This window comes from Sus scrofa, chromosome 8, assembly GCF_054392235.1.
Source record: "Sus scrofa isolate SSC_HxYL_T2T_F1_AM1 chromosome 8, Sscrofa_HxYL_maternal_Yorkshire_Landrace_v2.0, whole genome shotgun sequence".
Lineage (NCBI taxonomy): Eukaryota > Metazoa > Chordata > Mammalia > Artiodactyla > Suidae > Sus > Sus scrofa.
Genome location: NC_139390.1, coordinates 99,460,661 through 99,483,503, shown reverse-complemented (window position 1 = coordinate 99,483,503; position 22,843 = coordinate 99,460,661). Strand labels below are relative to the sequence as shown.

At 39.2% G+C, this 22,843-nt stretch overlaps 1 protein-coding gene and 1 long non-coding RNA gene across 6 annotated transcripts in view; one reads left to right on the top strand and one right to left on the bottom strand.

The window, feature by feature from the left end:
• Positions 1–5,282, bottom strand: part of LOC106504727 (uncharacterized) — a 394,910-nt gene extending 389,628 nt beyond the window's left edge. Inside the window, exons 1-3 of one of the 4 annotated variants that reach the window (XR_014812982.1) lie at positions 4,409–5,282; positions 3,418–3,491; positions 1,803–1,957 (exon numbers count right to left, since the gene is read on the bottom strand). This is a non-coding gene — a long non-coding RNA (uncharacterized LOC106504727). Of the gene's footprint in view, positions 1–1,802; positions 1,958–3,417; positions 3,492–3,898 lie in introns of all 4 variants that reach the window. The other 3 variants (XR_014812981.1, XR_014812980.1, XR_014812983.1) reach the window with 3 other exon arrangements.
• A 161-nt stretch (positions 5,283–5,443) lies between these two features.
• The window catches only part of PCDH10 (protocadherin 10), a 41,199-nt gene continuing 23,799 nt past the window's right edge, over positions 5,444–22,843 (top strand). For both annotated transcript variants that reach the window (XM_084972890.1, XM_021101591.2), the window contains exons 1-4: positions 5,444–8,931; positions 10,495–10,553; positions 11,110–11,216; positions 19,011–19,316. In XM_084972890.1, the coding sequence (XP_084829016.1) occupies positions 6,301–8,931; positions 10,495–10,553; positions 11,110–11,216; positions 19,011–19,316 (3,103 nt within the window). In that variant the 5' untranslated portion in view covers positions 5,444–6,300. The remainder of the gene's footprint in view (positions 8,932–10,494; positions 10,554–11,109; positions 11,217–19,010; positions 19,317–22,843) is intronic.

The window sequence follows — 22,843 nt, the reverse complement described above, 5'->3', positions numbered from 1 at the left end:
ATAAAATCAAGGGGCTTCTCCTTAAGAAAACAAGTTATACCTGCCAGACAAACACTAGTATTATGCTGACTGTATCACTGTCAAATAGGAAGCAAACCCACTGGGGAAGGAAAAAGAGAAAAAGAGAGACACCTTTTCTCTTATTCATATACATTTAGAGCTTGCAATTAATTTTTGAAATTGTTCTGTATCAACCATAATGTTTACAGCTTCATTTCTACCTTTGGGTCCCATCAGTAAAACCCACGCAACATCCCTGTTAGCAAAGCAGCTGGCTTTACTTTTTAAATGTGATGTCTTGTCGTTCTTATTTACAATCCTAATCACATCATTGATTTCAGTAATCTTCAGTAAGAGTAATTATTAATGCTGTCAAAAGCAGAAACTGAGATTCTTTTTTTTTCTTTTTCTTTTTCTTTTTTAAAATAAACTTGGATAATTAAGATTAAGCCTAATAATGTGACTCTAGGCCTCTGGGTAATTAGAAGTTTCCTGTGGTTTCATATGCAATACATCAAAGACAATGTCTTCACTTAAATTCTACACATACCTTAAAATAGTTAGTTATATATGCCGTAAATGGTTAAATAAAAATGCTAGGAGTAATCACTTATCATAACACAGAAGTAACTAGATATTTTTTCAGACTCAACAAACAAGCCCCCATTCAAAATTTTATCTGATTGAGTTTTTTTTCTGTAATTTAAGACAGCCATAAGATCTATTTTTTTCTACTAATATCAAAAAAAAAAAAAAACCAAAAACTAAGGCACAGTACCCTTTTACTAACTCAGGTGTGTCTTTAACACACTCAAGAATTAAGCAATGTTCTGAAACAAAACAGGATAAGCCAATAAGAAGAGGATAAGAGACATTTTGGAGAAATCACTTTTTTCAATATCCAAAGAAATTTTTAAAAAGGTAAAATGAGGTAATGCATTTTCATTTTCAGAAAAGCAGGTCATGATGTAATAAAGACTGTCATCCTAAATCAAATCTCTTTGTTCACATTCTGAAAGAAGGTGTGGAACAAAACACAAGTTTCCAAAACACTACCTATTCATCACTAAAAGACACAACATGTGAAGGTGCTAACAAGAATGTTAGTGTGTGCAATGTTGATCCCCCACCTCATATTCAAGAAAAATATGTATATGTGGAACCAGTACCAAACATCATTAATTTAAAAATACTCCTGGAGTTTGTATTGATCAATATCTCTCATAGAAAGGATAAAAGTATAGCATCTGAACTGAAACAGTATTATTAGAAAATGTTATTGTGAGCATTAGGATGTATAATTCATGTTGCTTTCACTTGCTCAGACCATTGTAAAAATCCATAAATCATTTTCTTGTTCATGTATTGCTTAAGTGCAATTTGTCATTTTGCATTAGAGGGCTGCTTCAGCTCATCAGTGCTTTTAATTCACTGTTTAGAGTTTAACAAAATGCTGGCCCTGTCTGATAACTGAAAAGACACTGAAATATGAAGCCACACCAGTATTAACAAGGTTAAACAAAATGGAGAACCACTCTACTTTGAATATCAAGTAACACTTAATAGCTAAGTATTCTCAGCCACCAAAACATGGGTTGGTTTGTTCTCTTCTGGGTTCAAAGGATTACAACACAGTAACCAGAGTTACTTGAATGCTTACTGAATCTTTCCCAGAAACTCTAGTCAACACTCATTCTACTGTAGAGGAAAAAAAAAACAAAACAGGCATTCGTTCCAAAGCCTTGCCTTCTCACCTCTTAAGTTAGGTTACACTACTATAAGCAGACTGATTTCACGATTACCTATAAGAGATGCAATACAGTCCAGGTCCTTTGCATTTGCTCTCTGCATTGTGCTTGCTGGGAATGACAAGTGCTAGTCACCATCCAGCTCAACCCTATCAGGGCCTGGTGTCGAAAGACTCCTTATTGATAATTTGATTTTTTTTCTTCCGTTTCTTTAAAAAAAAAAAAAAACTCTCTTAAAGCTCTGGGCACACTGCAATAATAAGAGGATTTAGAAACAAATTGCCTTCAAGTCAAGTTAAATCACTGCAAACACTCATTTATCCAAACACTGGTTAACAAACTTGTTTCCCTCCCACATTTTCCAGAAAAGGGCAGGGAAAAAAGCAGCAAGATTAGCTAGTTTCAAAGTTTGTAACCGTGTATCTATAAAACCATTTTTGAGATCCTTTGCGTGCCCTCTCCTGCTGCTGCCCTTTGAGGAGAATGAAATAAACGAGGGTGCATTATCACTCACATGCCAACCAGGACTTTCATGAAAATTAATTTTGATAACCCTCCCTCCAAATAAAAAATACCTACTTCCCTCATGTTTTAGGATACACTTCGTTTTGGCCAGATGGTTGGTGTTCCTAGAGGGGGCGTGGGGTGAAGAGAGCGTTGGGTTGCTAAGGCATGCTTGCTTCTCCCAGTGGATTCGATCTTGCTACATTGCAAGAAATTCTGCACTTCAAAGAAATCGTCGATCTCACCACAGAGACTGTTATTTATGTAATCATGGCCTCACTAAATTCTGGGGTGCGCCGAAGGACAAGTGAAAAAGGAAAAGGAGAGGGGAAAAAAATCTGCTTGATACAGCAAGGAAGAAAGTACACAGGTTACACTTTTGAGACATTTTTAAATGTCAGATTTAAAGTATTGTGTTTCCTGGGTGACGGGGTGGGGCTCTTTAATGGTATCAGAGTAAGGAGGCAGAGATGGCTGTTAATGCCAATATTTGAATCTTGGCCCGGGACAAAATGCTCTCGAATTGCTGTTGGCTGGAGCTACTTAGAGGAAGGCGGACCGCGGGATTCAAGTCAGCTCTGCCAGAAGGAAGACCCCGTCTTCACCCCGCCGAGATCAGGGCGCCTTGGAGACTAGAAGTCAGAGAGGCGAGACCTCTAGAGGACCCGGGACGGCGTCGCCGGCGCGGATGCAGGCCTCTGAGACCCAAGAAAGCCTGCAGAGCCCCCAACAGGCGAGTCCTGACGAACGAGAGCTCCCGAGCAAAATGCATTGGCTTGCCCTGTGCTGCTTTCGCCGCTAGGAGACGCCTGTAACCCACGTTTGTGGAGAGCGTTCCCCTTTCAAATACACTGCCACCAAAAAAAAAAAAAAAAAAAAAAAAAAATGCAGCTGAAGTGTTACAGTGGATGTAGTGATTATTTACAGGCAAATCTGGCCATCTCTCCAAGCTCTCATCTACACCTCTGGAAGCTCTCTGGCTCTCAGCGAGTGTCCAAAGTCTGCTCAAACTTCATCTACATTTTGAGAGCACAAACCCTCTGCCCCAAACAATTTCAGGATCTGCATTGTCATTCAGCCGCATGTTTCTCACACGCAAACACGCGCGCACACGCGCACACACACAAGTGCTTCCGTATATACAAATTAAACATTAGAAAATTACCGTCATTTTAAAAATACTCCAGGATCCTGAGTCAGCTTGAAGACCTCAAAACATTTCATTTCAATCCTGTAGATCTAAAGAAAAATCAGGGAAGGGAGGAGGGGTAGAAAGTACAGATACAATGTCGTAATTAATATTCAGATACACTATAATCTCCTTTTCATTGATCCACAGGTCCTTTTATAAACTGCCGCTCCATTCTCAGCCGCAGACGTAAGCTAAAATCATTTTAACTGCAGCGGTTTTCGCTTGGCTTTGGCCAGTCGTCAATTTACTGCAGCTGGAAAAGGATTAGCCATTTTTGCTGGCATCCTTTCCTTCTAACCGCTCAAAGGCAGAACCAAGCTCCATGAAAGAGCAAAGGGGGGTGGGGGGCTAGAGCTGTAGACATGCACTCGCTGGACCCGCAGGGGCATGCCTCAGTCTCTAATCACAACACTCGCCCTCCTTAATTCCCTGCCAGTATGGAATAGCAACGTACCTCGTGGTCAGGGAAACGACTCTCCTTTTCCCTCAGGTTGTGGTGGTGGTACTCTCGGGTCATTCATTACCAGGAAGCCCCAAGGGACCTTCCTATCTTGTGGCATTAGGAGGAAACTGAACTGGGGCTGCTTTGGATGGATAAACAACTCCACTACAGCCCATTATTTAATTAATATAAAATTACGTTTAAAATTTTTTCTTGCAGAATTAACATTCAATCCACTGTCTAGCACTGGAGAGTTCGCGTTGTATTTTAACTTCAAAAGAACTGGGTGCCCGGACGCGCCGCTTTGCCCCGGCGCCTTCAGAGTGAGCACTCAGACCATGTCAAGCGCATCCTTCGGTACCCGGGAGGGTACGTGGAGGAGGCTCAGTTGGGGTTTACATAGAGCTGTGCCCAGTACATAGATGCGAGCCTCGTGAATGTACAAGCGCTTTTGCAGATACCCGCAGCGGCACACACTCGGCCCGGCGTGTACACGGCCCCCACCCACGCACTCACTCTTACCCCCGCCCGCGGAAACGGCCTCCTGGCTGCCCTCTTCCAGCGGTCTTGCCCCAAGCTGGACAACAATCTGGTCTTGCCCCAAGCTGGTCTAGCAAAGGGCGGAGGGGAGGGGTAATCTCCAAACATCAGTAAAAAGCAGAAAAGACCCCAACGCGCCGCCGCCGCGTTGCACTTGGCAGTGGGAAGCGCAGGGATACCCGAGGTGCCTTGCAGCTGCGGGAGGGGTTCAGTGCCCGACGCCAGAGAGTCTGGCTTAGGACCGCTGTCTCGAAAGCAGAGCTCAAAAGAAACTCCTCGGTCATTGATCAAAACGCTCAAACCAGTCCCCAACCGAATTCTATTTGGTAAGAATATTGTAAATATTCGTTTAGGAAGGGAAGAGGTAGCACGTCTCTAAGAGCCGCTAGCCCCCATCTCTGGGCGTGAATCCCACGGCTTTCCACAGGACCCACCTCCACTACATATTCCAACTGCTTCACCCCTTTTCACATGACCCCTTCAGACCCTCACATTTAGTTTGGCACAAGCCATATCATACGCATTTTTAAAATGTCCTGCTAATCTCCGCCCTGCCAGTAAGTGACCCCTCTGCAACTTTTTCCTGTCCCGGAGACTTATTTCCACCATCAGTCGCAAGGAAAACACCTCAAAGGAAAAAGAACGTTAGCGTCATTGGAAACCCCGCTCCTGGGAGAGGATACCTCTACTGCTATTATGTTTTCGCATTTGCTGATGCAAACAGGGAAACCTCTCTATTCCCTCTTGATTACCTGCGGCTGGGGACTGGGAACTTTCCGCGGCCGAGTCCCCAGCCAGCGCCTCGGGACCTGCGGGGCGGTTCTCGCTCTCACACTCACACTCACTCCAGAAGCCTGGGCGCGGGTTCTATCCCGCCCGGCATAGTTGCTGCGTGACGCGCCTGCTTGACGGCCAGTTTGGCCAATTAGCCGTGGCTCGGTGGGTGGTGCTCCTCAGCGATTGGTTGGCAGAATGAGGGCGCTGCGCAAAAACAGAGAAGCAGAGCGCTCGGAGCTCAGAAACTGCTAGCCGAGATCACAGGCTCTGAGGCTGAGGCAGGAGGAGGGAAGGACTTGGAAGGAAGAGAGACAGGTTAGAGGGAAGAAGAGGCTTGGGAAGGAAACAGCAGAAAAGAAACTGCTCATCACACTTACAGAGAGGCAAACGACGGTGGAAATGAGGACAGAGAAAGACAAGACTATGAAAGCCAAAAAATACAAATAGAGCGAAAGAAGAAAAAAATGTCAAGAAGAACATCCATCCGGAGAAATGAAGAGAATGAAAGTTTTATGCTGCAGAGCCGTTTTATTCTTTTCCGGCACAAAATTCTCTCGCTGTTTTTAAGCCCTTTTGCGTTTGCCAGCCGTTGACATTAAGAGGCATGTTCAGCGGTGCCAACAGCATCTCCTCTTCCTTCTCCTCTTCCTCTTCATCTTCCTCCTCCTCCTTCTCTTCCTTTTCCTTCTCCTCCCATCAGCAAGAAGACGAACCGAGGACAGTCTTGAAATATCGAAATTTCCTCCTTGGGATTTGCCAGCGCCGCGTTGCGCCAAGACTGTCGGAATAAAGGACGCTGACTATTGTATTATTATTTTATTAATTGGTCAGTGTCAAGACTACAGATGAGGAAAGGGGACGCCTGTCACCTTTCCTGCGCTAAGATTGAAAAATGAGGCTGAATTGGGTGAAACCCTAAAATGAAGCAGAAGGAATAGATTTTTAAGGAAAGAAAGCCACAGCAGCCCCCCACATAGCTCACTTTTATTCATATTTTTTATTTGAGATTTTTTTTTTTTTTTTTTTTTTTTGTGGTGGTGGGGGAGGTGATTGGGTGGCTGACTGGCTGCGGGAAGCTGCTTCCTTTCCCTTTGGAGATGATTGTGCTATTATTCTTTGCCTTGCTCTGGATGGTAGAAGGAGTCTTTTCCCAGCTTCACTATACGGTGCAGGAGGAGCAGGAACATGGCACTTTCGTGGGGAATATCGCTGAAGATCTGGGCTTGGACATTACAAAACTTTCAGCTCGCGGGTTTCAAACGGCGCCCAACTCTCGGACCCCTTACTTGGACCTCAACCTGGAGACTGGGGTGCTGTACGTGAACGAGAAGATTGACCGCGAGCAAATCTGCAAGCAGAGTCCCTCCTGCGTCCTGCACCTAGAGGTATTCCTGGAGAACCCCCTGGAGCTGTTTCGGGTGGAGATTGAGGTGCTGGACATCAATGACAACCCCCCCTCCTTCCCGGAGCCGGACCTGACTGTGGAAATCTCTGAGAGCGCCACGCCAGGCACTCGCTTCCCTTTGGAGAGCGCATTCGACCCAGACGTGGGTACGAACTCCTTGCGCGACTACGAGATCACCCCCAACAGCTACTTCTCCCTAGACGTGCAGACCCAGGGGGATGGCAACCGATTCGCCGAGCTGGTGCTGGAGAAGCCACTGGACCGAGAGCAGCAAGCGGTGCACCGCTACGTGCTGACCGCGGTGGACGGGGGAGGAGGGGGAGGAGGAGAAGGAGGAGGAGGAGGAGGCGGGGGAGGGGGCCTGCTCCCCCAGCAGCAGCGCACGGGCACGGCCCTACTCACCATCCGAGTGCTGGACTCCAACGACAATGTGCCCGCCTTCGACCAACCCGTCTACACTGTGTCCCTACCGGAGAACTCCCCGCCGGGCACGCTCGTGATCCAGCTTAATGCCACAGATCCAGATGAGGGCCAGAATGGTGAGGTCGTGTACTCCTTCAGCAGCCACATTTCGCCCCGGGCGCGAGAGCTCTTCGGACTCTCTCCTCGCACTGGCCGACTGGAGGTGAGCGGCGAGCTAGACTACGAAGAGAGCCCGGTGTACCAAGTATACGTACAAGCCAAGGACCTGGGCCCCAACGCCGTGCCCGCGCACTGCAAGGTGATAGTGAGAGTGCTGGATGCTAACGACAACGCGCCGGAGATCAGCTTCAGCACCGTGAAGGAAGCGGTGAGCGAGGGCGCGGCGCCCGGCACAGTTGTGGCCTTGTTCAGCGTGACCGACCGCGACTCAGAGGAGAATGGACAGGTGCAATGCGAGCTGCTGGGGGATGTGCCGTTCCGCCTCAAGTCTTCCTTCAAAAACTACTATACCATAGTGACCGAGGCCCCTCTAGACCGAGAGGCGGGGGACTCCTACACCCTGACCGTGGTAGCTCGGGACCGGGGCGAGCCTGCGCTCTCCACCAGTAAGTCAATACAGGTACAAGTGTCAGATGTGAACGACAACGCACCGCGGTTCAGCCAGCCGGTCTACGACGTGTATGTGACCGAGAACAACGTGCCTGGTGCCTACATCTACGCGGTGAGCGCCACAGATCGTGATGAGGGCGCCAACGCCCAGCTAGCCTACTCTATCCTGGAGTGCCAGATCCAGGGCATGAGCGTCTTCACTTACGTGTCCATCAACTCCGAGAACGGCTACTTGTACGCCCTGCGCTCCTTCGACTATGAGCAGCTTAAGGACTTCAGCTTCCAGGTGGAAGCCCGGGACGCCGGCAGCCCCCAGGCGCTGGCTGGCAACGCCACTGTTAACATCCTCATCGTGGATCAGAACGACAACGCCCCTGCCATAGTGGCGCCCCTTCCAGGGCGCAACGGGACTCCGGCGCGCGAGGTGCTGCCCCGCTCCGCGGAGCCGGGCTACCTGCTGACCCGCGTGGCCGCGGTGGACGCGGACGACGGCGAGAACGCCCGGCTCACCTACAGCATTGTGCGGGGCAACGAAATGAACCTCTTCCGCATGGACTGGCGCACCGGGGAGCTTCGCACAGCGCGGCGGGTGCCGGCCAAGCGCGACCCCCAGCGGCCTTACGAGCTGGTGATCGAGGTGCGCGACCATGGGCAGCCTCCTCTGTCCTCCACCGCCACCCTGGTGGTGCAGCTGGTGGATGGCGCTGTCGAGCCCCAGGGTGGGGGCGGGGGTGGTGGCGGGAGTTCAGGGGAGCACCAACGCCCGAGTCGCTCCGGCGGTGGGGAGACCTCGCTGGACCTCACCCTCATCCTCATCATTGCGCTGGGCTCGGTGTCCTTCATTTTCCTGCTGGCCATGATCGTGCTTGCGGTGCGTTGCCAAAAAGAGAAGAAACTCAACATCTACACGTGTCTGGCCAGCGACTGCTGCCTCTGTTGCTGCTGCTGTGGCGGCGGGGGCTCGACCTGCTGCGGCCGCCAAGCTCGAGCGCGCAAGAAGAAACTCAGCAAGTCGGACATCATGCTGGTGCAAAGCTCCAATGTACCCAGTAACCCGGCCCAAGTGCCGGTGGAGGAGTCCGGGGGCTTTGGCTCCCATCACCACAACCAGAATTACTGCTACCAGGTCTGCCTGACCCCTGAGTCCGCCAAGACCGATCTGATGTTCCTTAAACCCTGCAGCCCTTCCAGGAGTACGGACACTGAGCACAACCCCTGCGGGGCCATCGTCACTGGCTATACAGACCAGCAGCCTGACATCATCTCCAACGGAAGCATTTTGTCCAACGAGGTAAGGCTGAAGCGAAAGGACCACCATCTCTCATCTCCTCCATCTGAAAGCCTCCTCTAGTCGGCCCTTGTATCTCTGGTGCACTGTGTATTTATTTTTAGGATGTTAGCTTACTTGTTTCCTTGTTGGGTCAGAAATTGGGGGATCACCTCTCCCACCCCTTCGTGTATAACTTAAACTTCGTGGTGTCCCTAATTTTCTGCACTCCACCCACCCCTCCACGCTTATTTTCATCCCCCTCCTTTGGTGCTTTGCCGCCTTGGACCTTCCTACTTCCCTCTGGCATCTCTCCTTTAAAAGCCTGAGACCCTCTTCAGTCACGTCCCTTAGAAATCTGGGGGGAAAGGGGAAAGTGCGCGGGGGAGAGGGAAATGCGGTTGGAGGGACTTTCTGGCACTGGCAAAGGATTTTTTTCTCTTTGCATTTGCCCCGGGCGTTAATAAAGTTAATTGTTTTGCTTTGTTTATCGATGCTTTCAGTCGCGTGTAAAAGTAAGATATAGATTGTTTAACGTTGCACAGTTGTTTGAACTCGAATGCATGTTTTAGTGAATAAGTTATCAGATCCTTGTCCTCTGAACTCGGGTTGCAGAAAAGCCTTCACTTGTGCTCTGGACAGCATTTACAGACGCTCTTGAAGCCGAACGCCCACACAGTGTGAATTTGAATGAAGTTGCTTTGGCAAAACCCCTGTAAGCTTAAACTAACGAAAGGCTTAAACAATTGTTGTCTTAAATATATCTTTAGGCTAATAATCACTTTCTTGCAACCTTTTTTTGGTCAAAATCACTGCTACTGGCTTTCTTCATCTAAGAATTTGGCTTGTCAATTCCTATTTCTTTTTATAAGATGGAGAAGTGGCAAAGTGGAAAGGAGGGAGGGAGGGGGAGAATAGAGTTGTTTCATGTAAAAGAAAGTTTGGACCGGAAAAGGTGTGTGGGTGGTGGAGGCGGGAGGAGAAAGCAGAGGGTGTTCGGAGGGGGAAAGAATTGGGCTAGAGGGGAAGGAGGTTTATGAACTCCTTTCATGGCAGGTTATTTTATTTGAATCTTAGATATTATTGACTTTCATGAATATTTGTACAGCTCATTTGTATCTTAAGCACATTTTGACAATAAACAACAAAATAATTCCATAAAATATCCAAACTTTTTGCTTATTGAGCGTGCTGTTTTTCTTGTGTCAACCAGTATGCACCTAAACACATTTTTAGGCCCCTGAAAGAAAGACTGCAGCCTATAACTAGGTTGACTCTATTAGAAACAATAGTTTATGAGCCCCAGCTATGAGATCATTTTCATTCTCTCCTTAAACACACACACAATTTAAAATTGGCCTTTGATTTCTGCATTTTTTAACCTTTACTGAAAATCTAGATTGAAGTGTCTCTGAATATCTTCTTGCCTTTACCCAGCAATCACTAGTCTGAAGTTTTAGGACAGCCTAGAAATTCACAAAAATGTACACAATTACTTAAGCTAGAATTAGTTTTTAACCTCCAAAGCAGACTGTTAGTTAAACCCTCAGCATTCAAATGCTCTTGATTTATTTATTTTTTTTCTAGACTAAACACCAGCGAGCAGAGCTCAGCTATCTAGTTGACAGACCTCGCCGAGTTAACAGGTATGGAATCTTTTTTTTTTTCCAGCTTGGTGTATGGACAAATGACTACCTACTAAAAAAGGAATTAGGTATATTATTCAATATTAAAATAGAAAATGGATAAAGTATTTCCAGTTAGGGCAGGACATAAATACTGATTACATTTCCTAGACAATAAATTTAAAAATTTTTTTAAATTTATGTCATTTATATACAACTACTAAGTATGTTTGAATATTTTGTCAGTTTACACTCATACACTGCTTCTGATAATCTTCATAACTGTTCCAGATATACACACATGCATCTATTTTATGAAAATGATATAAAGAGATGCCTAGCTCCAATCATAGAATAATGACTAAACTTTACATGCCCTTAAGGGCTCAAGCTGACAGCTAATGCTCAGTTTTAGATAGTTAGGCTTAAGGTTATGAAAACTAGCTTTGAGCAGAAATAAAGCCACCTGAGACCTCTAGGCTTCTGCAGCACCACCAGTGACCATGTGGTGGCAGAAGAATGTTTTCTGTGTTTCTTCACCTTTTTTATTTTAATATTCACGTTTTTGTATTTCTAGTTCTGCATTCCAGGAAGCCGACATAGTAAGCTCTAAGGACAGTGGTCATGGAGACAGTGAGCAGGGAGATAGTGATCATGATGCCACCAACCGCGGCCAGTCAGCTGGTAAGTGTGATCAAAGGGTAATGAAGACTTTTATAATCGGTTTTTTTTTTAAATAAATCGTGAGAAGAGGATGTTCTAGGTAAATTTTAGTGTTAGTAAATCTACAGGTTGATAATCATCGTATACTCAAAGCGGATTGTAAAAATTTAATGTTCCTTTGGAGAATGAAAGTTAAAAATTCATTAGTGTGTTAGACTGTGAAACATTTCTTCCTTACGTAATGTTCTTTACTGGGATTATATTGCATGCAAGCCCGAGATTTCTCACCTGGTCCAGCCCTCATTCTTCAGTCAATTAAGGTATTATCGGACTTGTTTATGGATCAGGTACCTAAGGATGAATGAAATTGATCGACCTGGCCAAGGTCACAAGAGGATAAGTGGATGATTGGGGAACAGAATTCAAATTTCTCTCTTTCCAGAGCAATGCATTTTGCAAGCCACCAACTATTGAATGAGGGAAAGAATGATTAAAAGTCATGACTATATTGAAAGGAGGATTTCCATTCCTGGGTTCTTGGGCTTCAGGACATTATTACACATTTAATAATGTGTATTTTCTGAAGCATCTTAGATATCCTCATATGTTCAACAGGATCCATGACCTGTGAGAAGATGCACTGTAGGTATATTTTTATGTGGGCTTAATGGTAGTCACTCATGGGGGTGCAATGTGAGAGTTATTTTTTACTTTGTTTTACTTTACTTTTTTTCTGTATAAATTCACCATTTAAGTTTTATAGGACCTAATAACTCTAACTACTAATACTTAAAGAAAACACTTAAAATAAATAAAATATTAACCTTAAAATAACGAAAATATTTTCACAAGGTTTGGGATTTTCTTTCCATTACATTTGCACTTCACCTATGAAGGGTGCTTGTCAATTTTTTTTTTTTTTATCTTTTTCAAATGTTTTCTGTTTATCTGACACTTATAAAGGAATGCAAGAGCAAGCTAACTTTTGTAACATAAAAATGCCTATCATTAGACTGTCTGAAGGTCCAACTTCATTTACCTGAGCTTTGAGCTTTATTTTGGTTACTGATGTAAGTGTAGAGTGAGGGGTCCTCATTTTCAAGGTAACATTGATCCTCGAGAGCACCCATTCCTTAACACACTCTGTGAACCTCTGAATGGTACTGAGGCAGTGTGTCAAAGGGCAGTATCCGCCCCATGGTCGCCTGGCAGCAGTGGTGGCTGCAAGCCTCTCACTTGGCTAATGTGTGCTGTGTCTGAGGCTGCCTTAGCCTTGGGAAATGCAGGCGGGAGGAGGGGGAAAAAAGGCTGCTCAAGGGTCTCTTTATATTGCTGCAAGTCATTAATATGCAGACCTAATGAGACTTGAGAACTGCCAAGAATCCCCGGAGGTCCCTGCCCCTTGCGGGCCTTCACGCTAAGTGAACAGGGCATCTATTTAGTGTCTGGGAACCTGACAACAAACCAGATCTTGCCAGAAGTTTATATCTGAGTACAAAGTCCCTTTCATTTTTGGCCTATATATGACATATGATTTATTGTTATCTTTTAAAAGCTGAACATTCAGAATTGCTCATTCCTATTCTTTTTTCAGTTTCTAATTTAATAGTCATCCTTTTAAAACTTTTGAAACAAAATGGTTTAATATTTTAAAAAAATAGAGTATCCGCTGCTGTTTCCTTGGGTGTATTTTATTCCTTTCTCACCCACCCTCCCACTTTGTTTTTTTCTGTAGCACTCCAATCTCAATGAACATTTCAATTAGTTTAGTCTTTAAGACATAATGAGCCATAATAACCTAACTGAAGAAAGAGAAATGAATAAACATCTGCAAAAAAGTGCTAAATTTGGAAGATGGACGGGAATATATTTTTATTAATGTGCCTTACCAGTAGCTGTTTTATTTCAATGGCACTCAATGTTGCCATTTTGGTAATTTTTTTTCAAATTATTTGAGATGTCAAAGCATTCACAGGAAAGTTTAAATGCTAATTGTGTTCTGAAAACATATTTAAAAGCAAGGCAGTTTTTATTTTTCTTATCAAAATGGCAAATTCTTTTTTCTATTTTTAAGTACCAAACATGTAAAAGTATTACAGAATTAATAATCTCTACGTCTATTTTATTAGCAGTTATAGGGCAGCCACAACATATGAGGCACAACAATAGCTGTTTTAGAATTGTAATAAGTAATCATCCCTTTTGTGTGCTGAATTGAAGTCAGCTTTAATATGTCTAATGTTATTGTAAAAATGACTTTGAAGTGTTTACTTTTTAAAGTATACAGCCCTAAATGGAGAGAATAAGATGCATTTACTTAATGACTTTCTCCAATCCATTCTGATGTTGTGTACTGTAAACTTCATATCAAGTAGCTAGAATGTTTCCTTAAAGTTAAGGCTATTTCAGGTACATCTGCTTTATTGCCTTGTAAAACTGGGTATTGTTGATCATCCAAGTTTGCAATATTTAGCGAATATCTTCATAGCACACCACGTTGAGGATATGATAAAATGTTGTGCTAATAAGCAAATCCCACTCCGCTAGGTTTTAGGGGGGTGGAGGAGTTAGACTATCAAGGAAAAATAACTCTCGAAAGAAAGATTCTGAATTCTCTAGTTTGTACCTCATTTCATGTTATATTATATACACTGTTTAGCTTAATGCTTCACCTATTTAAACCTCCTCCATTTTTAATTTATTCCTACTTTCTTTTTCTGTGTTAACATTACTTTGTATTTATTTATTTGGATATGCCTTCTATTTATTCTCCTATGAATAGTTTTCTTTTTTTGTTCTTTCTCCCCCTCTTCCCCCATGCTTTTCTCCTTTCTAAGCCATTTGCAGTCACCAATCTTGTTCATAGAAGGGCTTTAAACACGGAGGCAGCTGCACAGAGAATCACATAAGCTTTTTCAGTTTTCCACTGCACCTGGCTCCATGTGTGAAATTCTTCGGCTTGACCACAGCTCTGTGGTACTTTCTTTCTATAGCCTTGTCAAGGTGCTTTCCGTTTTTTTCAGAGCACTATTGATGTATTGGTTAGATATGGCAGAAGTCCAAGGAGATGTGGTAAATGCTTGCATAAACCATCACAAGGGGGGAAATAGATTAATCACAGCTTAAGTAGCAATAAATAAATAAAATAAATTCAAAGTGAACTTAAAAAACAATATATTTTCAATTTTTAATACTATTAGATTATAGATTTTTTTCTAATTTAAATACTGTTAGAGCATTTTTAGTTGTATATTCTTAAAAACTTTAATAATATTGGCGGTAGATCTTGGGAGATCTATTTAGTTGTGAGATTTTTTTCCCATTTATTAAATACCACATGCATACTAGGATTAATTATGAATTTATTTTTAATAATTTTGCCTTCTTAAAATATATATTGGAGAACCCAATAAGTGAGGATTCAGTTAATTTTACTTGTTATAGTTTACCAGAAATTTTTCAAACTTTTCTTCTCGTAAATTTTTCTTTTAGTTCTAAGGGAACAGCTTCTAAATATGTTTACTTCTTAACTTATAATTAGGATCCATACATGATACATGGTAAAATTTGGCTATAAATTAAAAAATAAAATGATTTTTATTTTCAGTATTATTGTACCAGTAGGTAAAAATATAGCATGAAATGCATTAAGCTATTGCACTATTACTACAATATCAATAAAGAAATTCTTGGTTTATCGTAAAATACAAATTTCCCTTTCCCAACTTCGATGAGAATTTAGATATTGGCAATTACCTCTGGCTTTATAAATAAAGTGAATTTAATCCATTGCCTGAATAAGCAAAAGCTTTTAAGATTTCTGATGAAAATGTGAACAACTTGAATATGCAGAGATTTACAATTGGAAAAAACATAAGACAATTATTAAGAAACAATGGTGAAAAATGTAAACATTTTGGAAGATAATAGGGAGAACATTTTGATGTGCATGTTTTGATTTTATTCATGAGGGAATTATGTTATTAAATCTCTCTTCCCAAACCAAATTTTCCTAAAAATCATACAATTTTATGGTTATAGTTAATATCTCATTTCTCCAGTGTTAAAGGAAGATTTGAAATTTCCTCAAAATGGTGTTGATTTTTAAAATTAATTTATCATATTTTGAAAAAACATTGTTTTTCTGAAGCCTTGACACATGAGAAATTTACACATAATTTTATAGTATGACATTCATCAAAACAGCACAAATTGAATAAATTACATTTTTTGAAATCACAATTTGTTCTCAATGATAATATCACTGCCTATAACTACAAGGGAAGAGTTACTCATCATTTAAAAAAGATGTATTTTAAAATTTATCTAAATATATCTTTGTATAACAGGAAGTCTATCACTTCAGCTGTCATGGCTTGTAGAACAGACCATTTCTGAGAAGTGTAAAAAAATAAATAACTAGGATAAGAAAGTACAAATAAAATATGCATGTTGAAATGTTTCTTAGAAATTACCACGACTTCAAAACTCAGGCTTGGCTTGTATTTTTCTGCTATGCAAATTCTGCAGATTATAAAGTAAAGACATTGGAATGAGGAAAAAAAGTGAAATTAAACTTATTTTATATTGGGCTTTCAATATGAGCTGCTAAAAAATTTCAAGAGCAATGTGAAAGGTATGCATTTTAAAATGAATCATGTACTGAAATATCTGGCATTCCTGTCCTTTACGCAGTCACTTACCATCACAAAATTTAAATATGCCTCTGCTTATTTGGTCATTAAAATAATATATTTAATGAGATTAGTGATACATGAAAAAAGAAAATAATTTCAATCTTTCAGTGGCTCCCTAAAGTGAGGACTGATAATGAACAAAATTTATTTGGGTCTCAAACTATAGATCAAAAAGGCAAATGAAAAAACATTTTAACAAGCATTTCCAAAACTCAGCATTGGTGTATTGTTTATAGATTTTTTAAAAATGTGTTTCTATGTCTGATATTTCCCTCATGAGAAATAAATACACTGTTTTATCAGCAAAACTGGTGAAACATATTCATGCACAGTGTGTGCCATCTTCCCTTTCATTGTGGTTATATAAAGCTGTATTATCACTATGGGGATCCAACTTTAAAAAAGTAACTCACAAATTTATTAAGAATACTATTTACAAGTGTTTTTTTTAAAATTTTCTTTCAGGCAAGTAACAGTGTTCTTCCAACAGAACTTACGATAGTCCTCAGTTCCCTTATTCTGCACATGATTAAATTTTTTTTTGTATAGGTTCACAAACCCTCAGAACTTTCTGTCATCATCTAACGGGATTTTAACTAGCTGCTAATGGTAAAGAGGCATAAAACCATACACTTCAAGAGAAGAAAATGGGCACAATCAAATATAAACTACCTATAAAAACAAGTTCTACTGAAAGTACCTTCTAACATAATCGAACATCTTAATAACAATGTCGAGAGACTAGATGATTAAAAATTTTTCGGGAGTTCCTGTCTTGGCGCAGTGGGTAACACATCTGACTAGGAACTATGAGGTTGCGGGTTCGATCCCTGACCTCGTTCAGTGGGTTAAGGATCCAGGGTTGCCATGACCTGTGGTATAGGTCGCAGATGCAGCTCGGATACCACGTTGCTGTGGCTGTGGCATAGGCCGGTGGCTACAGCTCTGATTAGACCCCTAGCCTGGGAACTTCCATATACCACAGATGTGGCCCAAAAAAGACAAAAAATAAAGACAAAAAAATTTTCTGTGTGATTATCATCTTCAGAATTATAAGAACACTTGGGTACAGTGCTCAAAAAGATGTGAAATATTGTTAATGGTCTCATGAGGTATATTTGAAAGGGTTTTATCAGCTATGTAATGAAAATTCACATTAATTCCAAGTTTTGCATTAGTTCCTGTCTTTATAACAATTCAATAATACAATTCTATCTTAATATTTGAACTTTTTCATCAACTTCAAATTTAATATGACATGAATTTATTTTTAAAATAAATAATCACTCAATTTACTTTTAACAGCATTTCCATCTGTCAAAAAGCCCTTTTATCCTGAATCACACTATAAATAGGGAGCATTTAGAGTATAGCGTGTCAAAATCCAAATCTCTCTGCTTCTATAGCTTCTACCTATCTGGTATGTGTATCAGGGAAATTCTCCTTCCTTTCTTTTTCCTACTTATCTCTATATAGGAGTAGGATAACTGAACATCTCTGGTGTCTAGAGAAAATCTGACATGTTTTACATGTTGTTCTTAGTTGGTTCCTTATCTCAGCTTCAGCTCACGTATATTTCCTCAACAGTTCACTGATCAGTAATTTACTTCCAGGCTTATGCATGACAATTACCAATGGAATGTTATAATCGAAGTCAGACTTGGCATTGTACATAGTTTAATTTTTTTAAATCATTATAAAGTGAGATTAATATACGATAAGAATCTTAATGTTATTTCTTTACACACAATTTAGGTAATTAACAGTTCTTAACTCCAAAACACTTGAGGATAATCTAGAGTGTTAATAATTGTGAAAAATTAATTCCTTTATTTTATACAGAGAGATGTTAAAAGAACAACAAAAATGTAAATTAGTATGTGACAATACCATTAGGAATTTACAAACTAAAATTTGCCCATAATATTTATAGAAGAAACAATCAAATGTGTTCATTACATAATATTACTCTGGTGGTTAAAAAATAATCCCTAGTTTTTTTCATATCAGGCATGCATTCAAGAGTTTCTGATATAAAGATTAATCACACTTTGGTTATTTTAAATTGATCATATTTTAAAACACATTTAAGAAATGTGTTAGTCTGTTTAGAAAAATGTTGAAATGTGGTTTTGGCTGATATACTTATTTTTGTAGTGCTGGTTATCAAAATGAATAACAAATGGTCTTCTAAGTGCCCCTTAATTGTTATGTTTGCTTAAAAAACTGAGTGAGCTTTCTTGAGGCATAAACACCATGTTTAATATTCTTGTACATCTGTGGAAGACAATGAAACTTGAAGATGTCATTTGAAATCTTGGTATTCTAGGATTAGTAAGCAAAGAGTTCTGTGTTGTCTGGGACAAGCGTTTTCCAGTATAGAACAAGTAATAAGGTGTTTGTCAATAGCATCTGCAGCTGACTCACATTGCACTTGGTTACCTTGGTTTCACTAATTACAGTCATTTGTTCTGGGTTTGTCTAAGGTGTAAATGATAAGTGGTTTGTAGTAATATGGGCTACCAGAGTGTCACTGAAAAATAACTTTTAGAAAGTCATTTTCTAGGAACCTCAGAGAGCATGCTCTTGGCTACTCATGAAATCTTGTTTCATTCTTGTTTTTTACTGTGTATCACTATATATGCCATATTTCTGTTGAATTTCACTTTTTGTTTCATGTCCAAATTTTATATCTAAATGTCATTACTAATGCTATAATTCTTCCATTTTTGTCTCTAAGAAAAAAAATATATGATGAATTATCATCATTAGCGATTACGGATTATGAGGGTTTTCCACTTGTTTATTTTTCTGAGATTTTTTAAAACTATTCATTCTTTTCCTACTATTTCCTAGTTATTTAAGTTATTTAGAGCCAACATTTCCCCCCAATAGCATGAGTAGTTTAGAAACATCTACCTCGGAAGCCCCTTCGTCAAGAGTCTTACCCTTTACAAAATAATACAAAGAGATTTTTGGCTCCTGTCAGGTTAACACAAAAAAATTTGTACAATACCTTCACCCATTACTCTTCATGCTGCCTGTAATTTTTCAATTGTAAGCAGCTGGTCGTGTTGTTGAAGGCTAAGTCTGTAGTTTCTCTTTCTTCTGCCCAAAGGTATGGATCTCTTCTCCAACTGTACTGAGGAATGTAAAGCCCTGGGCCACTCAGATCGGTGCTGGATGCCTTCTTTTGTCCCTTCTGATGGACGTCAGGCTGCTGATTATCGTAGCAATCTGCATGTTCCTGGCATGGACTCTGTTCCAGACACCGAGGTGTTTGAAACTCCAGAAGCCCAGCCTGGGGCGGAGAGGTCCTTCTCCACCTTCGGCAAAGAGAAGGCCCTTCACAGCACCCTGGAGAGGAAGGAGCTGGATGGACTGCTGTCTAATACACGAGCGCCTTACAAACCACCATATTTGAGTAAGTATTACATAAAAGGCTGTATCAAAGTATTCCCTTTTAGGAAATAAAGTTCAATATGACATTCTTCTTGTAAAAACAGAGTTTAGGTTGTTTTTAGAAACAAGGATAAAGAGATTCTTGGATGCAGGACCACTTTACAATAGAATAATGAATATACTTAACAGGAAACAGGTTCCTGGGTGAGACATGGTTGTTGGCAACAATCAAACATCGAATTTTTGATGTTGAAAATATTTTGCAAATGATCTGCATATTTCCTTTGAATACTGCTCACCTGCTGCTTGATTTCCATGTGTTTTGAAGGGCTTAATGAAGGTGGGAAAATACCTCTTGAGTCACCGGGATCTCATCTTCTTATTGATAACCAGAATTATGGCTTAATCATCCTTTCCCTATAATGACAGTAAACAGGTTAGGCTAAATTCAGAAATCAGTGCAGCCATTACTTTGCTCCTTCAACATGATTTAGTAATAGTTTGGAATGGATTTTTTTCAAGTCTCAACAGAATCAGAGGAACTATGTGATGAAAGTGTATCAATACAGCTATATTATTCATTTATTTAAAATTATACATTTTTCTAAGACAAAATATTGAGACATTGATAATTGCACCAGCTCCTTTGATATTAGGATCATAGTCTCTAAGTGGATTATTTTATTCAACCACTCTGAAAAACAAAAATGCTTTGAGATTCCTTAGTATATTCTTTTTGAGGATCTTGATAATGAAATTATTCCATTTGTGCTCTATTATATAGGAAGCTTTTCCTTTTAGTTAATAAATACCATTGACAATTCAATATTTTGGTCAAACCACACAAACTAATATTTGATAAGGATGAAGTTATAAAAATCAAATCAAAAGATAACTTTTATCTTGTATAGTAAATCCAATGTACATAATGTTTTATCTTCTAGTAAAAAAGAAATGGAATCATAAGTTAGAAACAAAAATGAGACGGATTGTAAATGTATCATTTCTTTTATCACTTTTGAAGTGGGAGGAAAAAATGCTTAAATGAAAGAAAAAACTAAAACATATTTTAGGCTTTATATGTAAATGTGAAAGGCGCAGATTGAATACATTGAAAACAACACATGACTTCTACTCTGGACACTGATGATAAGTTAGTGTTATATGATTAAGGAGTGAAACTGCCATTAGATACACGCATTCTGATGGCAACAATGATCTAATGTTGTTTTTGGAAGGATTCTGTTCAGCTTTTCAAATTATTTAGAAATGCCATTACTCCAGCATGATATAGTATATTAGCATTCACAACCAAATAGTTATGGCTCTTTATAAATTATTGATATTTTCTTTGTTTTTAAAGTTATAAAACATGAGGGCACAAATACTTAAGGAAAGTGTTGAAATGTCTAATATAATAACTAAGCTATAATTGGATACTAAAGTCCTAATGTTTAATTCACACATCTACATATACTAGTGATGTAGCCTAAAATAAAATTTTAAAGTAGCCTAAAATCAAATTTTAATTAAGAAGGATTATGATTCAGTCATAATGATTATTACTGAATAATAATTAATATTTATTATTAGTAATATTAATACAGATTATGATTTAGTCCCTCAAACTAAATTGAGGATTTTAAATTTTATTTATCATAAAAAACAGAACTTTTCCAAACTTTAAATGGCATATACTCACTAGCATTTTACTTAAAGTAAGATTATACATTATGGAAATACATTATCAATAATCTCAAGGCAAAAATACAAATTCTAAATAAATACAAATATCTTCTATTAGCATATATTACCTGGTAAGTCTGTATCATATATAGTTAAAAATCACTTCATTCTCTTTAACTCTTAGTGATGAAGTTTCGTTTACATTATAGAGCTGAACTTTTGAACATCTATAAGTTTCATTTCTCTACTGACTAGTTTTTCTTTTTAATTTTAAGAATCACAGTAACAATTTCTGTTCATTAAAAATATTAATGCTATATATATTTTAATGCAAATTTCTCTCCTTTTAAGATCTAGTAGCATTTTCATGTGCATCCCTGATTTCAGGGATTATGAAATAATATCAATTATGTGTGTTGCTAGAAATCAAAGAATGCATCTATTATTTTACCAATAAAATTGATTTATTGGCATATTACTCAGATATATATTATTCTTAATTATTTTGAATAACAATTTATGTTTTCTGTTTTAGTCAGCTCAATTCATACTGCTCAAATTTAGTGTTTGGGATAGTGTGACTAGGATGAAAAAGAAACAGAAAAATAGCTATTGTGTTGCTTTTACTTATACTCTCCTCAGTTCTTCATATAACTTTAATAATGTCCAAATTTCTTTAACTGTACAAACTATAAACCTAAACTATCCATTCCTGACTGTTTTGTCCCCCTCAAGATCACATGGTGATAGTTGTTAATACGAGCATCATTAATCATCAGGAATGGAAGTATTCTCATCTTCTAAATTGAAAAGCACATCCCTCATGTAATTAAAGAAACTAAAAATTAGCACTAATTACCCTTTTTAAAAAAAGAATGTTTAAATAATTATTGAGGTAGCAGTTTTGCTTTTGCTGAACATGCATTTAGGTTTTCAGTGAACATAATGTACATTTTGATGTTAAAAATGTAGCTCTAGGTTTAGTTATTTTTGTAAAGCCCTAAAAAATGCCTAATGAAGCTGGCACCATCATTCATAACATGATGACAGGGAAATGGTTTTACTTTATAATACAAATAAGATCACTGTCTATACCCAAGAACTTTCCATTTCTATACATCTGATTGCTAAAGTTAAAATTAAAAATTGCAAGAACCAAACTTTTATACAAAAGTGTGTGTGTGTGCATGTAAAAAATGTACTTTATGTTTTCAAAAAAAATTTATGTGCAATTATATTTCCTCCTTTTTATATAAGACCTGTGAAGAGTATACATAATGCATTTAATGAAATGGAACTTATTTTTTTAATCAGGAATAATTTTGAACATATCTATTAATATTTGCCTCATTAGTCATGAGCTGTTTACGAAAATGCCTTTTCTAATTTTTGTTAGACTGTTGTAGATTGTTAATACTCTGAAATGGACCAAAAGGACACACTGAAAGATGGAGGAAAATTTTAAACATCTGGAATATGGTCATGTAGTCAAAATACAGTGTTTAGATTTATCTTAAAATGTTAATGGATTTTAGCTTAGCTTTACTTTTAATTTTTATTAGAGTAATAAAAATATTAAAATAACACTTGGTTTTAATAAAAATAAGTAAATGTTTTCAACACTTATTAAAAATAAAGCAAAAATATCCTCTGGAGTTTAAAAATAGTTATTTTTTTTCATAAAGAATCAAGATTTATTTAAAATTATAGACATGTTGTTTAAAATTAGTCTTTCATCTGACACAGTAAATTATACATAAAATAATTAGATAGTATTAGAAAATAGGGAACACAAAAATAATTTAAGTTCAAGAATGTAACTGGTAAAAGTTATATCATTAATATAATTTAGAAAAACCCAAT